The 17,975-nt window shown below is 40.2% G+C and overlaps 1 protein-coding gene across 5 annotated transcripts in view; it reads left to right on the top strand.

The window, feature by feature from the left end:
• Positions 1 to 17,975, top strand: part of FLNC (filamin C) — a 70,119-nt gene that overhangs the window by 37,873 nt on the left and 14,271 nt on the right. For all 5 annotated transcript variants that reach the window (XM_088468663.1, XM_088468659.1, XM_088468662.1 and 2 more), the window contains 19 exons: positions 2,800 to 2,937; positions 3,452 to 3,578; positions 4,694 to 4,830; positions 4,978 to 5,171; positions 7,670 to 7,783; positions 7,972 to 8,115; positions 8,293 to 8,416; positions 8,581 to 8,741; positions 9,034 to 9,124; positions 9,913 to 10,082; positions 10,255 to 10,372; positions 10,548 to 10,810; positions 12,110 to 12,707; positions 13,322 to 13,495; positions 14,900 to 15,062; positions 15,162 to 15,322; positions 15,438 to 15,605; positions 15,707 to 15,830; positions 15,919 to 16,075. In XM_088468663.1, the coding sequence (XP_088324789.1) occupies positions 2,800 to 2,937; positions 3,452 to 3,578; positions 4,694 to 4,830; positions 4,978 to 5,171; positions 7,670 to 7,783; positions 7,972 to 8,115; positions 8,293 to 8,416; positions 8,581 to 8,741; positions 9,034 to 9,124; positions 9,913 to 10,082; positions 10,255 to 10,372; positions 10,548 to 10,810; positions 12,110 to 12,707; positions 13,322 to 13,495; positions 14,900 to 15,062; positions 15,162 to 15,322; positions 15,438 to 15,605; positions 15,707 to 15,830; positions 15,919 to 16,075 (3,326 nt within the window). The remainder of the gene's footprint in view (positions 1 to 2,799; positions 2,938 to 3,451; positions 3,579 to 4,693; positions 4,831 to 4,977; positions 5,172 to 7,669; positions 7,784 to 7,971; positions 8,116 to 8,292; positions 8,417 to 8,580; positions 8,742 to 9,033; positions 9,125 to 9,912; positions 10,083 to 10,254; positions 10,373 to 10,547; positions 10,811 to 12,109; positions 12,708 to 13,321; positions 13,496 to 14,899; positions 15,063 to 15,161; positions 15,323 to 15,437; positions 15,606 to 15,706; positions 15,831 to 15,918; positions 16,076 to 17,975) is intronic.

Raw genomic sequence — 17,975 nt, 5'->3', positions numbered from 1 at the left:
AGCACAGTGCTGTTTATATGAACAGAGCCTGTGCTGCATGTAACACTACATACTGACTACTTTGAATGGAAAGTGCTTGAGTTAGTTTAGTTTCACACTATACCATAGTGTCCTATTGTCTCCTGCCTGACAAGCAATTTTCCTATGCTTCAATAGTGCGCATGCATTGTGTCATCACTCCCGGCCATGTGTAAATGTGCTTACACATGCAGCCCTGACATATATATGAGAGAATATACTGGCACACAAAACTTTGTCCAAATTCTACACAAGGATGTTTTTTTGCTAATATTACTAAGTGAAAATCTGCACTACAACCATATCAGTTCAGCCATTTTGCTTTCAGTTTTTATTTGACAATAGACAGGTAAAAGCTAATGCTGAGGGGTTGCTGGGGTATTATTTGAGGAATTGCACTTTTGGTAAGTAAATAATGAGTTAAGACATATAATACAAATAGGGCCTGATTCAGCAAAGGACGGAATTGCAAAGCCACCAAGCTGTCTGACACCTTCTGCTGCATCTGTGATCCCATGCTGCGACCGAGGTTGCAGCCTGGGATCACCATCGGTCGCAATGTTGGATGGCACCGGCCAGCTGAGTAAGCCTCAGCTTACACAGGCTGGCCGGCATGTGAGGCCAGGAATCTGCGTCAATGGACACAGATCCTGGCCTTGCCACTCCTGGAAAATGGGGGCAACACCCCCCATTTCAAGGAACGCAGACCATCCCTGCACCGGCCCATAAACACCTCTGCCTGTCAGTCAGGTAGAAGCTTAAGGGGACCTGCATGAAAGCACATGGTAATCGGGAATCTGCGTTCAGCAGTGCACTGCTGAATCAGGGCCTGATTCAGAGCCGGACGCTATTTGCGCTCGCTCGTTCAGAAAAAGAGGCCGGCTATTTAAATTGAGCGCTCGCTCTTTGCGGTCTGTTGAGCCTCTATGTGTGAGCGAGCGAACGAAACATGCGCTCGCTATTTTGTAAAGACGCCCCCTGGCCGCTCGCATCCTACGTCATCTCCGCTATTTATTAGATTAATCGAGTACATCGAAAGCCGTCTGAACTGCTCGCAGTGCTTGTGGTAGGATTTGCCTACCGCAATCATGCGAACAGTTCAGGCTAAGAGACAACCAAGTGACGTGGCCAATGACGCTGCTTTGTTAATTATGCACACCCTTAAAACGCCCGTTTTGACCGTTTGGCACGCCTACGTTCAGATCTCCACTCCCAGTTTTCAAGCACCTTCCCCTGTTACCACCCACAAACGCCTCATCCTGTCACTCAAATTAGCAGGCACTCGCTATTTTGCAAGCGCTCGATTTCCGACCGCACTGACTGGTTGGCGCATGCGCATTACGACCCATACGCATGCGCAGTTGTGCGAACATCGCTCGGAGCGAACGAGCGGCTGCTTACGAGCGGCTCTGAATCAGGCCCTCAGGCCCTTAATGTAGAAAATAACAAAACAGTTAAATTTAAGCTAGAAGTAAAGCTAACTACTCTACTGCCGGGTGCACACTTGGCTGACGGATCAGCTGTCCGGCCGAACTGTCAACTGATCAATTGAGTAGGTGTGTGCCTTGGCGCACTTATCAATTGGCTGACCGATATGTCTGCCCAATGGAAGCAATGATGATGTCATGTTAACTGCTTCCTGTGGCCAGCATATGGGTTGGTCAGTCGCGTGTACACACCAGCAAATAGGAACGATATACCTTCAAGATATATTGTCTCTGCCGTGCTGCATGGCCGACATGATAGATCTTTGAACAACTTTGTTCACCACTATATCAGGTGCACACACGAGCCGATGATCAGGACGATATATAGTTTGTCAGCTGTACAAACGATATATCATCCACTGTGTACCCAGCATAAACCTTAAACTTATTAAATCATGTATTAATTTTTAAGGTACCTGCATTACTTTTTAAATATTACCACAGGATGCTTAATAGCTGTAGAGCTGCAAATTCTTGCTCATATCTCCCACATTTATCCAGATGAAATCAAGACAAAATAATCCTAGCGTGATTTGCCAAACACCCACCCTAATCTGCTTTATCACTCACAGAAGCCTCACCCATTTACCTGTAGGCCCTGCGAATTCCTGCATCATTAGGAAGTATATTCTTGTCCATCTTGGGAAATCGAAAATTAGATGAACTTTTCTAATTTAATCTTAATTTTCTAATTTAATCTTCAATCTTCAATGCTAACAAAACCAAGCAGAAACATGGATAAGCTATGTATTTTATACATATATTTATACATGTAAGTTCCTCAGCATTTGCTTGGAATATCTGCTTGGGTATATGAATAACCCTTTTCCAAGATCCACGATCTTCTAACCAAATGTGTTACACATTCTGGAAAGATTAATATTGTGGACTATTGCAGCACTGGAATCTTGTGAAACAGGATTCAGTGTTCGTCCAAATACTAAAATATGAATTGCATCCCTACTTTGGGCATAATTACATTGTGAAAAGAGAGGGGTCTGTTTGCACTTGCATGTAAAGTCCGGCTCACAGGGAAATCGATGCATATTCATTTTACTCTCAGATGAGCACATATTGGCCACAAGTGAAATATTCATTGTTATTTAGGGCTTAATGCCTGTTCCGGAAATGTTCTTCTGCTACATGCCAGCTTTCCAGGGTAGTACTGTGTGCATATAGGAGTGTTGTTGTGCAGATATTATTGGTATATGTTTTCAAGTAGTTGTTTAATGTTACTAGTGGCTTGTTCTTCATTTCTTTAATTTTGAACTATTTCATCTTATGTCTTTTGCAGCATGTAACCCTAATGCCTGTAGAGCTTCTGGTCGTGGGCTCCAGCCCAAAGGTGTCCGTGTCAAGGAAGTGGCTGACTTCAAGGTATTCACCAAAGGAGCAGGAAGTGGAGAACTGAAGGTCACAGTAAAAGGACCCAGTAAGTAGAGAACAACAAATTTAACTTTTAACATGAAGTACATGTAGGACATTAACAAAGACTATTTAAACAAAAATATAGTAATAACAGGCAATATGATTGCATGATAAGGTAGTGAAATGCAAATCTAAATTTACGTTAAAGAACAATTGTGTCTTTAAATTGCGTCCCTCATGCTCTAACTGTGCACATGAAATTCATTCTTCTATTTCAAACATGCGTCTCCGGTGCTAGTTCCAAAGTCACAATGTAAGTAAATAAATTGCTGGTAGTGTCAGACTGTGAAATGCTGGGCCTGTCAGTACAGACAATCAAGTTACTTTAGGCTCACTGTAGAGTTGAAATTGTGTGGGTGATGTTTTTATTTTTTGTTTTATCATTGATCCATAAAGTCGCTTTTGCTATGGTTTACTTGTGTTAGACATGCTATAGTTCCTAACTGAGACATTGTATAGAACTTATGAAGTATTAGAGATAGTGTCTCTCACATAATTGTGTCTTTCCTGATTACCAGAGGGCACAGAGGAACCAGTGAAAGTCCATGATGTTGGAAATGGTGTGTACGAGTGTGACTATTACCCAATTGTGCCAGGAAAGTACACTGTTACAATCACGTGGGGTGGATACGCCATCCCAAGAAGGTGAGCATGAATATAGACTGGCATCATCTGCCTCCTTTGTGTGCCTCACTCGGGCAAGCAAAGAATAGCTGATGAAAAAGATATAGATTGTGTACTCTAGATTACATGGGCACTATCACCAGGTGCAACCGCTGGATTGTCATAGGCTTTGATGCTCTTCTGATTCGGATTCCTGTAAGTGTAAAATACCCTGTGCAAGCAGCAAACCAGTATTTGTGTGGTGAAGTTCTTAAGCTGACCTGCTGTTGGCACAGGGATATTGAGGTGACACAGATCCAGCATTAAGAATTAGACAGGAGAGGAAGAGGGAGAGGAGGGGTGGTGGAGGTGGGGTGAGTTAGAGAGAGAGAGAGAGATAGTCACTGAGGAGGCAATATAGAAAAAGTAAAATCCTCTACCAAGTATCTTGTATCCCTTAGATATCTTTATTCCATCTCCCGCCATCCTGTCCCCTCCCCTGGGAAACTTTCCTTTGGTACAGTTCCATCTCTCCTGATATACTCTGCTTATTAGCCTTGCTTGTTTAAAATAAAACAAGATTGAAAGCAAAAAAACATTTTATATATATATATATATTATATATATATATATATATATATATATATTTAAACAGCATTGAAAAACGTACAAGTGAAAAATAAGAAACAAGCAAATACTAAATACACAATCCCCCCCCAAAGAAAAAAAAAAAATTACTGGAAACTGGAATCACTGGTATAATCCTGTCCTGTTCGCCAAAGTACATTGTAACATTCTATTGCCAATCATTAATTGAATGAAAAGGTGGGATCTTACCATAAGTGCAACTGCAGTTCTTGTCTTTTTTTTGTCTAAATATACTTTTTAGACAAAATGTCCTTGCTTATGGAATTCCAGGCAACATCTCTCCTAAATGTGCCCAAGTTCCAATGTTCACTAACTGTTATTTATGTTTACTATATTAGTCGTGCAGATTGTCATATGTAATATGTCTGAATGCATAAAGTCATATTTTACTGCTCTGTGTTCTTTTTGCCAATTCCTATCTTTATTGCTTTCTTATTTTAATTATTATCCCTTTCATCAGTCCTACTATTTTCTTTAAATGTTCATTTTACCTTTTATTTTATACACAGCCCATTTGAGGTCCTTATCAGCCCTGAAGTAGGAGTACAGAAAGTGCGAGCGTGGGGTCCTGGCCTGGAGACGGGCATGGTGGGCAAATCAGCTGATTTTGTGGTGGAAGCTATAGGCACAGAAGTTGGAACACTTGGTAAGATTCTCTAAATTACAAACACAACTCAGATTTCATTTTAAATGACAAATAAACAAGACCGCAACTGAATAACCATATATCATACTTTAATATACATTACCCTTTTTTTAAAAAATAATATTCACCGCTGATTTGTACCCCCAGGCTTTTCCATTGAGGGCCCTTCACAGGCAAAGATTGAGTGTGATGATAAGGGAGATGGATCATGTGATGTTCGCTATTGGCCTACTGAGCCTGGGGAGTATGCTGTGCATGTGATCTGTGATGATGAGGATATCAAGGACAGTCCCTTCATTGCTCATATTCTACCCGCTAGCAACAAAGCTTTCCCAGAAAAGGTAATAGTCAAGTAGTCAAGTTATAGTATTTTTTTGGTGGTAAGGTTAGAGTAGAGCAACTTAAAACATATAGGATCATCTAGTGTTAGTGATAAATATCCAGTGACGTAACAAAGAGATATACAGTATAAAAGAAACAGCATTGCTATTGCCAATCAGTTATTACAATATGACAATCAACAAGCAGTGCTTTTTATAACACTATGGTATAATATTTTCTATGAAACACTATACTTATTATATCTCTACCTGTTTTACCCTTCCTTCTTGGGAAGATATTTCTGAAGCACACACAATGCTTTACACCAGTGGTTCTCAAACTCAGTCCTCAAGGCACCCTAACAGTCCAGGTTTTAAGGATATCTATGCTTTTGTACAACTGATTTAATTAGTACCTCATTCATTTTGATAAAACCACATGTGTGCAATCATGGATATTGTTAAAACCTGGACTGTCAGGGTGCCTTGAAGACCGAGTTTGGGAACCACTGCTTTACACTATCTCACCCCCTCCCCTTCCCCGAGGCTGGGTCCGCAGCATTGGAAAAATCCAGTGCTGACTGATTGGACCAATAGGAAGATGGTCTGAGCAGACGCTTTGCCGTACCCATACCTGGCTCTTCTGTATTGGCTGTGGATGGATGCCCCCACCATAATCACCACTGCCAGGCCAACAAGGCCCCAGACTGATTAGTCTCATTTATGGCTTCAGTTAATAATGATAGGGTGTTGACATCACGACTGTCTATATTAAATGTGGCACTTTTGTGTGTTGTGGGTTTTGTTTTACGAAAAAAAGTTTGTTTAGAAAAGTGCTTCTCTGTCAAAGTGCAACTGAACGATACCGAATGCTAACCATTGAAATACCGTACAGAGCGAGAACCAATCTCCATCAGGTCAGAACGGGTGTATAAATCAAGTATTGTTGTGGACTTGAAACTTGGCTGTGTTCTCCTCCATACAACAAGAAATACCCCTAAGTTAAATGTATATTTTCCTTCCCTTTATCTGATTACAGTAATTTCACTTTGCACTGTGAAATGTAATTGTTGCACTGCTTGGCTAAGTGAGGCGCACCAGTGTGTCTGCTCTGTAGCTTGCATCATCCACCTCCTCCAATCAGCTGCTGTAAGCGTCTGCGGAGCTCCTCCACAAACGGTACCGTGTTTCTCCATAAATATGTGTGCACTGGAGGATACTGTATCTAGGTGTGCTTATGCATATTGAGACTGATGGAGGTCTCAATCCCTTAAGTCTTGGTTACATTTTCTACAATCTAATTATAAAATTATTAACGTTATTAACGAGAAATTGTGATTTTATTATGTGATACGCACTCCTGCTCAATATAGGCTATACAGTCTGATTGCATCAAATGCTGTAAATATTCATGACAAGTCATATAGCATCAAATACAGGATGCTAGTAGCAGTCACACTTCAAAGAATTGTTGCACAATTTACTATTAAAAAGCAATTATAAGTAGAGATGTGCGAGTTCGGTTTTACTCGGATATGTTCGGATCTCAAAAACGGCATCTCATTGGCTATCGGCTATCACGTGTTTTGTATAGCCAATAAAATCAATCCGATTTGCACATTAATTTTGGCGGAAAGAACCGAGTAAAGCCGAGTAAAACCGAACCCGCACATCTCTAATTATAAGATGCATATTCCAAACAGTGGCTTAGTACCATGTGTAAAATGATTGATATGTACCACTTTAAATTCACATTCACTATAATCTTCTCTATAATACACAAGCTAATATATGCATAAAATCCTGTCAATAATATATATATGAAAAGTATTCATGTGATATATTTTATTGATGCCATCACCTCTGTGTCCATTAGAGAACAATTTTTTATTATAAGGAATAACCCACACATACAAACTAAACTATATATTATTATGGATATCAGAAACCACCTTGAAGATCCCGTGATGTGTGACATTTACTATACTTATAATTTACATTAGGGAGTACGTTATCCTGTAAATGACAGTCACCTTGCTCCCTTCCCACCCCCTCCCATTTCAAAGTTATCCTTGTCTCTTCCAACAGCTGTTCCTTTACAAGTGATGAGGGGGGGTGAGGAGGACACATTTGTCTAACTGGACTCTGACCTTTGTGGGATCATCTTTTAATCCCTCGTTCCTTTCCAAACATAATTTATATGACTGGAAAACTATTACTAGCATCAAAGGCACACTGAACATCTCTAACATATGAACACGGATGCGGACTGGGGTCTTGGTGGGGGCATCCTGTCAGGAGGAAAGAGATAACACTACTTTGGCTTGTTTAAAAAATAGACAGAGTTCTTTGTAAGAAATGGTGACATGACATGAGTAGGCAGGTTGAAGGTGAATGAAGGTTTATTTGTAGGAAAAAGAATGTAAAACTGCTTATTGTACAATTACGGGAAATGCATGCAGGGATCAAGTGTTTACAGAAGCTAATAATGATTCCTTCTCTTTTTCATCTCTTTCCAGGTTAAAGCTTATGGGCCAGGCCTAGAACCCACAGGCTGCATTGTAGAACACCCTGCTGAATTCACCATTGATGCCCGCACTGCTGGAACTGCTGAACTGAAGATCTATGCACAGGTAACTGAACGTTTTCATATAAATACACAATATAGTACACTTGGTACAGATGTAAAACGATTGACTGCGAGTGTGTATGTGTTTGGATTTTAAGTATTGGACACTAAATATTTTGGATATGATATATGAACAATTGTTTCTTTAAAGTGAAAACACATGAATTATATTTGTCTTGTCCGTCCATACAGGATGCAGAGGGAACACCCATTGACATCAAAATTAAGGACAATGGAGATAATACATATGTGTGTGTTTATGTACCGACCAAGCCAATCAAACACACCATCATCATCTCATGGGGAGGAGTTAACATCCCTAACAGCCCTTACCGGGTGAGTTATATCTGGGGCACACAGGATGGTGTATTTATTACAGTGATATGTTGTGTCTGCTTTTCAGTGTGTTTGATGATTGTATATTCAGTACATTCTATTAAACATTGAAACACATTTATTGTGTGGAGACTGCATTGATATTTGCTTGCTAACACAATTTTTTATTCATTTAAGGTGTCAGTGGGTGAGGGTAGCCACCCCAACAAAGTTAAGGTTTATGGACCCGGTGTAGAAAAGACAGGTCTAAAAGCCAATGAGCCAACCTACTTCACCGTGGATTGCAGTGAGGCAGGACAAGGTAGGCACTGCTCAGTAGGATATAATGACATCACATGCTCATTGTCATGTGATATCATGGCGTGTAGACTACTCTAAAATATAAAAATGGCTATAGGAGAATGTTTTCATTAGAACCAATATTCATATCACTGAAATAATTGTATTGCTTACTTTTGCCCACAGGGGATGTCAGCATTGGCATTAAATGTGCACCTGGTGTGGTGGGACCAGCAGAAGCAGATATTGACTTTGACATCATTAAAAATGATAATGATACGTTCACTGTGAAATACACCCCACCTGGAGCTGGGAAATATACCATTATGGTGCTATTTGCTGACCAGGTGAGGACAGGCTGGTACTATTAGTACTAGACAAATAAAATGCAGGAATTAATAGCAAAATCCAGACACTGATACAAAAAACATAGAAACTTTTTATTGCAATTTCTGGCAGTCACTGCACTAGCCATCTACAAGACCTCTTATGCATATGCCTTTTACAAGTCCTCTTCTAAGACAGAAATACAGCAACATGCAAACACTCGCTCTTTGCCTCCTGATAATAATGGTTTACTTTAGATTACTTCTTACTCATTCTAACTATACACATTTATATATCTTTCCTTCCCGCCAGGAAATACCAATCAGCCCCTTCCGGGTTAAGGTCGATCCATCACATGATGCCAGCAAAGTACGAGCAGAGGGTCCAGGACTCAACCGCACAGGTATGAGACACAGCTAATGGCTATTAGGGTATAAGTTATGCTAGTGGTTCTCAAACTCGGTCCTCAGGACCCCACACAGGTCACATTTTCCAGGTCACCCAGCAGGTGCACAGGTGTACTTATTACTCACTGGCACATTTGAAAGATCCAGAGGTGAAGCTCATTATTTCACTTGTGATTGTGAGGAGACATGGAAAACATGCACTGTGTGGGATCCTGAGGACCGAGTTTGAGAACCTGTGACTGTTATGCAAAGGGATGATTTAGAAACTAGGTGTAAATAAGAATAAGGATATATAGCTGTACCAAATATGTATTGCTTTTTGTTCTCTAGCTCAATTTATTAAAAAATTGCTCTCTACAATTAAAGTGTTTCATTTTGGCATATACACTCTCTCTATGATATATGATAATAATAATAATATAATAATAATAATAATAATAATAATAATAAAGAGATATCTAATGATCTATTAATAGTGATTGAAGGGAACAACATAGGTGTGTGTCACCATGTATTAAAATGTATGTATCTATGTATAAACGTAGGTACATATAAACCAATTTAATATTGCAAGAAACACACAAGCACATTAATTACAGTACATTGATGTAAGTACTGCAGTCCTTTAATGTTTCCTTGTCTGATCACTGGAACTGAAGTGGAAATGGTCAGAAAATGTCCTTGCTTACACCAAAGCCAACACACTGGTAACAATGTATAGTTCTTATTGTCTTTTATTAACTTTAAATGATATAAACAGCCAAGTCTCTTTCCTTTGATCCAGGAGTGGAGGTCGGAAAGCCCACCCACTTCACAGTGTACACTAAGGGTGCTGGAAAAGCCAAACTGGATGTTCAGTTCACTGGCTCCCTGAAGGTTGAAGCTGTGCAAGATTTTGAAATAATTGATAATCATGACTACTCATACACTGTGAAGTATACAGCCGTGCAACAGGTATAGTCAATGTACATTTTTATTTAATTGAACAAGTTATAGTTTGTTGATTGATATGATAACACATTGTGATGATACTGGAGTTACTGGTAATTGTTTTCACATTTATTTGGAGTGCTGGTAAATTTGTCCATGCGTTTATGTTACTATTGTTCATTGTCTGTTCCTACAGGGCAATATAACTGTCTCTGTAACGTATGGAGGGGATCCCATCCCTAAGAGCCCCTTTATTGTCAATGTGGCTCCTCCTCTTGACCTGGGCAAGGTTAAAGTTCAAGGACTCAACAACAGTGAGTAGCAGCTTGTATTGCAGTTCCCTCTCAGTCTGCATCCTGAGAGTTGTGTCTTATAGCTGGCTAAATACAGTACATGTGTCTCTGCTATATTTTGTGCAGCCAGACATGAACTGTTGTATGCATTTCCAGTGCATGTGATACACCAGTCATTTTGCTCTCACTTTCACAGAAGTGGATGTTGGGAAGGATCAGGAGTTCTCCATTAACACCAGTGGGGCTGGAGGTCAGGGGAAGGTGGACGTGAAGATAACATCCCCCTCACGCCGTCCAATTCCTTGCAAGGTGGAGACTGGAGTCACCAGTGAGATTCACACAGTAAAATACATGCCCCCTGAGGAAGGACCATACAAGGTGGACATCACTTATGATGGGCATCCTGTGCCAGGAAGCCCATTCTCAGTGGAGGCAGTAATGCCCCCTGATCCTTCCAAGGTACAGAAAGTCAGTAATAATTGTGGTTATGGTCTTTTCCTTTCACTCTTCATTGTTGTTTTTTTTCAAATCTCTATTGTTTTCTTTCTGATATACTGTTTCCTGTATAGGATTACAACATTCTGTAATTCCCATCAATGTGGTGTTTCTCTTTTGCTATTACCTTGTATCCCATCTCTCTGCACTTCTGCTCTTTCTACACAATTTCTATTCTCCGCCTCACTAATATTTGTCATGTGCCGCTGCTGTTCTACCTCATAACATCACTCATATTGGTCTCAATCCCACTCCCCTGCTCTCTGTCTTCCCCAGTCCTGGCACATGCAGGGTTTTCCACCATGTGTTTCTCATTACTGTGTATGCAAGATGCAGGGCGAGTGTCAGGTCGGATCAGCCAAAGAGGAGGGGATATATATCTATGTTTAAATAAACCCTTAGCTTAGATTCGCAAACAGGCCCTGGGGAAATATCAGATCCAGCAGTGGAGGACATCCTCCCCAAATACATCTCATTTGCAATTACATATAATTTACTGTATATCCTATAGGATATTCCTTTTGCAGTTTAGTGTGACAGGGCAACACAGAAACAAAGATAAGTAGGTGAAAATCTGTGTGAGACAATGGAAATGAGCTATCCTATGACACTGGTGCTCTCAGACCTAAAGGGAAAAAACATTATTCATGAAGACGTCATCAAATTAAAGTGCATTTACAAAGAATAAAGTTACTAAACTTAATAAATCAGAATATTGCTCTTAAACAACAATTTAGATTATAGATGGTAAAGATATGACAAATATCATATGGTGCATAGCAGAAAACACCTTGTACAAGGCTTTACTGGAAACAGTTCATTCTGCATTATTACTTTATAAGTGTTCCCGTTTTCCTTATATTATGGGGGAGGCTACATTAACATATGCCGTACGTCATTACTTTATTAATACTGCTTACAGTGTAATGCAACTTTGGATTTTAGTTTCAGCTATAGTACCTATTTGTTCATTTATTTGGTTTATGTCTGGATCCCAGAATTATTTCAAGGGTGTTTAAAACATTTCCAAATTATTAAAAGGTAAAATATGATTTTCTTCATTCTATGGAAATGTACACAGTGATAACATAAAGAGCATGGGTGTAACTTGTGCAACCGATAACTATTGAATTAGAAGTGGCAACAGCTTACCTTCAGACTAGACAAATGTCTGATTGTACAAACTAATTATGTTGATGTATATAAATAAAAGAATTATGTTAATAAAAATTTATATTTTTATTTTCAATCTTTCTTTACCAGGTTCGTGCCTATGGACCAGGACTGAAAGGTGGGTTTGTGGGTAAGCCAGCTCCATTTGCAATTGACACCAAAGGAGCTGGTACAGGAGGTCTTGGCCTGACAGTAGAAGGACCATGTGAGGCCAAGATTGAGTGCCAGGATAATGGAGACGGCTCCTGTTCAGTTTCATACTTACCGACAGAACCTGGAGAGTATTCTATCAACATCTTGTTTGCAGAGGCTCACATTCCTGGTTCACCCTTTAAGGCTGACATCAGGCCTGTGTTTGATCCCAGCAAAGTGACAGCCAGTGGGCCTGGCTTAGAAAAAGGAAAGGCTGGCGAGGTGGCCACCTTTACTGTGGACTGCTCCAAAGCTGGTGATGCTGAGCTCACCATTGAGATTTTATCAGATTCGGGAGCTAAAGCTGAAGTTCTGATTCAAAACAACAGTGATGGGACCTATAGTATTACCTACATCCCATCATGCTCTGGGGCTTACACAATCACCATTAAATATGGAGGACACGCAGTACCCAAATTCCCTGTCCGGGTGAATGTGGAACCAGCTGTGGACACCAGTGGAGTAAAGATTTTCGGCCCAGGAGTGGAACCCAGAGGTTAGTAAGAAGGGGAAAAAAATACTTTGATATGTCTTACAAAGAATATATAAAAACAGGGTTGGTTGCTGTTTAGACATACACAGTTATACTTCCTTTGGCATAAGCAGCAGGTATCTTAAATTATATAACAAAAATTCCTGTAGACTAGTCCAAGAATGATGTTCGGTGGTACATAATGAATGCCAGGGCCGTAACTAGGGTAGTGCGACATGTGCCACGGCACAGGGCACCGCAGGCCAGGGGGCGCTGTTCAGGCCTGTCAATATTCTCTTTATAATCATTCTCACTTGTAGCTTCCTCTTCTTTATTCCCTGGCATTTCCTGGCCTCCCCTATGTCCTCCATGGAATCATCAATGCAGCCATTGGATTCACACTGTATTTGGCAGTGACACCTGGACAACAGTAATACAATGGGATCGGTGCCCCTTCATCATCATATGGGACAAATCAGATTTGTCATGGCACTTCCCCATGAGGCCACCCACCTTTTCGGGCGGGCATCTTATGTCCCTACTTGAAAAATGGGGGGAGGGACGCCAAAGCTTTTTCTGGCACAGGGCACTAAAAAGTCTAGTTACGGCAATTTATATTATTCTCTCCCCTCTTTTAGGTGTACTGCGTGAGGTTACCACAGAATTTACCGTGGATGCCCGCTCTTTAACCAAGACTGGGGGTAGTCATGTGACCACCCGTATCATCAGCCCATCAGGTGCTGTAACTGACAGCTTGATAGCTGACAATGGGGATGGCACATATCATGTGCAATATACAGCATATGAGGATGGTAAGCTCCAAGCATAATATTTATACCAAGTTATATCAATATCGAAGGATCTCTAGATCATGCTGATAGATCAGTATATTTTAATGTATTGCATTATGAGGTTTAAGGTAAAAACTTTGCAAATGTGTACATAGGGTTCCCACATCATCATTTTAAAACTGCAGACTTGTAAAAGTGCACATATATCTGGGCATCCTTGAGGTATGCAGTATTCATCCATTTATACAGAAACAAATGATAAACCTAAAGTGTGAATTTATTTCAATATTTCATATTGTTTGTTGGTAATAGTGAATGATGGTTGGTACCTGCATTATTTAATGAACCAATATGAATGTTCATTTATACTCCATTGTTGTACTAATAAATGTACAGGATAAATAGATACATAGGACCTGAATCTGAGTTGGGAATAAAGTAAGCAAGTAACTGTGCACCTTGGTAAGATCATGCAGCACTGCAGGTGGGGCAGATTTATAATGTGCAGAGAGATTTAGATTTGGGAAGGGTGTGTCCAAACTGATGTCTAATGCGGGGTACACACTTGATCAATTGATTGGCCAATATATCTTGTGCCCGTTGGCCTGTGTGTACAGAATATATCTCTGTGAGCAATGTCGTTCACTTGCAGCAGAGGCGGTGGGGAGGCGGGCGCGACACGTCGTCCAGAAAACAGATAATGGTTGTTCAGTGTGTATGAACAATCATCGTCTGCAGATATATCTGCAGACACTCGATCTGCCAGCATACCCAGCATAAGTTGCAGTGCAAAAATAAAACTACAGCATTTGTGGGCTACATGCAAAAGCAGCCAGTATTTACTCCACATGCACAAAAATGTATGTGTTTACACCACTTGCATTGCTACATGGTTTGTCCACTTACACAGCTACTTGTCCTATGTTGCTTTATTCCTAACTCAGAATCAGGTCCATAGTCTGCTGAGTGTAGAAAACAATGAACAGGCAGTCTCCTGCCAAATGTCTGAATGTGTCACTGTGGAAAGTGTACTTTAATAGTATTAGTATTCTTCTTTGTAATGTATACAAAAAAAGTATAAATAATTGTATATAAACTTTTTAGTATATTATCAGTGCTACTTTTTACAGAACGCTAACAGTAGTCAGGAGAGGTGTGAAGAATTGGAAGTGTTCATAGAAGTAGAGGATGGCGTCTCTTTGTGAGTGGTTTCACTGAACGCTGAACCCTCTTGATGCTTTTACCAATCAGAGAAAGAAAACAACAGGCCTTTCTGTTTCTCTTCTTTCATCACTCACAACAAACAAAGTGGAAAATATTAGGCAGATCGTATGCCTCAATATTAGGTCAACCGTCAGCTGTACTATTAATTCTATAATGTTATTTTGTGTGGGCATTGTTTCATCTGTGACGTTTGAACCTTAGGTGTTCATTTGGTTGAGGTTCTGTATGATGAAGTTCCAGTGCCTAAGAGCCCATTCCGTGTCACTGTCACTGAGGGCTGTGATCCATCCCGTGTACGAGCATATGGCCCAGGGCTAGAAGGTGGACTTCTTAACAAGTCCAATCGCTTTACTGTTGAAACCAGGTAAGGGTGTGGAGTATACTGTCAGAATGTGTAATAGACACACCTCTGTGTCCTGTCATATCATTATCTGCATAATTTTCTTGCTTTTTTTTAATACAGAGGAGCTGGAACTGGGGGTCTTGGCCTTGCAATTGAAGGTCCCTCTGAAGCAAAAATGTCCTGTAAGGACAATAAAGATGGCAGCTGTAGCGTGGAATACATCCCTTTCACTCCAGGAGAGTATGATGTTAATATCACTTTTGGTGGTCGACCAATCCCAGGTAAAGCAAATCCATTTTTATGAAATGTACACAAGAGCCTACAGTACCTTCATGTACACACAACGATAGCACAGTGTGGCCTGGAGTGTAATTGCTGACTCATTGACTCTTGCAGGAAGCCCTTTCCGTGTGCCAGTGAAAGATGTTGTGGACCCTAGCAAAGTGAAGTGTTCAGGTCCTGGGTTGGGGGCTGGTGTGAGAACACATGTCCCACAGACCTTCACTGTAGACTGCAGCAAAGCTGGACTGGCACCACTAGAAGTACTGGTGCAAGGACCATCAGGTACTTGGGTAGCATGAAAAAATGGAAGCATATAAGGGGTAAAGGGATAATTTCCAGAAAAACAATACAAATGATCATTTTCTCTACATTGACTTCCTTAGGTTTGGCAGAGCCAGTGGATGTACGAGACAATGGAGATGGGACTCATACTGTAAATTATACTCCAGCCACAGATGGACCATACACTGTATCTGTGAGATATGCAGACCAGGAAGTGCCACGAAGGTCAGATGTTTATCCTAACACTGCTCATAAAAGTAGCCATTCAAATCCTCCTATGAGATGTAATAAAAAATATATTTTTTGTCTACAGCCCATTCAAAATTAGGGTTCTGCCTACTCACGATGCAAGCAAAGTGCGTGCCAGTGGACCAGGTCTCAACACAGCAGGTATCCCAGCCAGCCTACCTGTTGAATTTACCATTGATGCCCGTGATGCGGGCGAGGGGCTTCTGACTGTTCAAATTCTGGTGAGTATACTGGTCAACTTCTCTCTTAAATCTAAAACTCCATATCATCAACTTATCTATCTTATTTCATAAGGCTTCCTATTTCATTTCTGAATCAACCTCCAGCTCTTACTATTGCTGTTTGCACATTTTCTAGATTTAAAGCATCTATGGATAATATTTAATAAAGTAAATAGCAAAATACAGTACCTGGATTTACCTTACATTTTCACTACAGTTTAGACTGTTTTATATAACTTCCACCTATCGCTATATTTAACAAAGGTACCAGTACTCATCCAAAATTACACCTTTATTCAAGATTTACATTAGATATCATACACTGTGAAAGTGTTAAGGTATTTATTTGATTAATTTCTGACATGATAACAACCTGTCCCTGGAACTAGATACAAGAAGGTGGCTGTACTGTGTACAGTTGAGAACCATCAGGAAAATAATCACTGGCAACAGTATACAAATAATAGGGGTAACAGCGGTGATGACCCCTATTTTTGGGGGTTATTACTGCTTCTCTAAAATATATTAAAAGGCTGACTGTGGAGAAATTTGGAGACATTTCTTTATTGGCACTTTCGGCTTGTACAAATAACACCGCCATCATAGCTAGCTATAGCGGCAATGTATTTGGGGGCACTTACTAAGCAAAGAAAGCTGAATCTTTCAATACTTGACCCAAACACATAGCGCTATGTGAAGGTGGCGCTATGTGTACTTACACTTCCCTGCCGCCAGCTCTAGAATCACATATGCCTGGGGTCGCCCAGGAGCAGTACGCTGATGTGCTATGGGACTAGCTAAAATCATCAAGGGGGGGGAGGGGGGCTATCCCCCATTCTGGCGGCAAACATATTAATCCATCTAGGTGCTATTGCTTTCTGATTCACCTTACAAAACAGAGAAGAAGGTGCTTAATTTACGTAACAAAAAATGTACTATTGATACATTTCCCCTTAGCTTTATAACCGTTGTAAGACTAAAACCCTCAGCATGCTGCAATCAGTGATTGTCAGTTTGCTGTAATTTTTTTAGATGGAGAGTAACAGAAAATAGTTTTCTCTAATGTTTCCTTTCTTATTTCCATGAAACGGTTAATAAAAACACTGCTTATCTAGGAACACAATCCCTGTCCATATGGTTTATTTATAAAAACAAGTGACCCCTAGTATGCTTCTAGAACAGCTGGGAGATTTGTACATCCCATTAAAATGAGCTCATTCATATTTAGGCTTAGCTGAGAGTGGACAACAAAGCTCCATCTAGTGGGAGATGGGAGAAGTTCTGTCTTTTTTTTTTCCATCAATAAAGTTTTGCAAAAAAGTTATGGGGATACAGAAAAAAAGAAAAGGGGATAACATGGGGGGAGGAAAAAGAGGCAAAAAAGGTAAGGGTAACAGGTCATCTACAGACATCAAACAAATATCAAACCTGGAATTACATAATGAATGAGTAGGTCAAACATCCGAATCCACCAGTGGAGGTTCATTTAGGTTAAAAGGGGGAGAGGGGCTCCACAAAATAGGTTGTGCAGGGGGTGCACCCTTACCCTCTGTGACATATAAGTGCCATGGAAACCACTTCACAGTAGGGGAATAGGGGGCATGGAGTAAAGAGCCTCTCTCGTCCCCATTTTTGCCTGAATATCTTGTATAGTTGCAAAACAAGGGACATGACATGAAAGTGTTCCATCAGTGCAACTAGCTTACACTGATTATATTCAAATTCCCCAGTGTTATGTAAATACTAAAGTATATTAATTAAAATAAACAGTAATTTTTAGATTATTATTAAAGCTCAAATTCTAAAGAAAAACTCCATAACTCAGGATTGCACAATACAACTATTATCAATACAACTCTTAAGGGTTTAAGATTAAGATTTTAAATTTTTTCATTTCTAG

Source organism: Taudactylus pleione, unplaced genomic scaffold (genome assembly GCF_031769625.1).
Source record: "Taudactylus pleione unplaced genomic scaffold, aTauple2 ptg000086l, whole genome shotgun sequence".
Classification (NCBI taxonomy): Eukaryota; Metazoa; Chordata; class Amphibia; order Anura; family Myobatrachidae; genus Taudactylus; species Taudactylus pleione.
The sequence above is the reverse complement of the archived record's forward strand: the minus strand, read 5'-3'. Positions and strand labels throughout refer to the sequence as shown.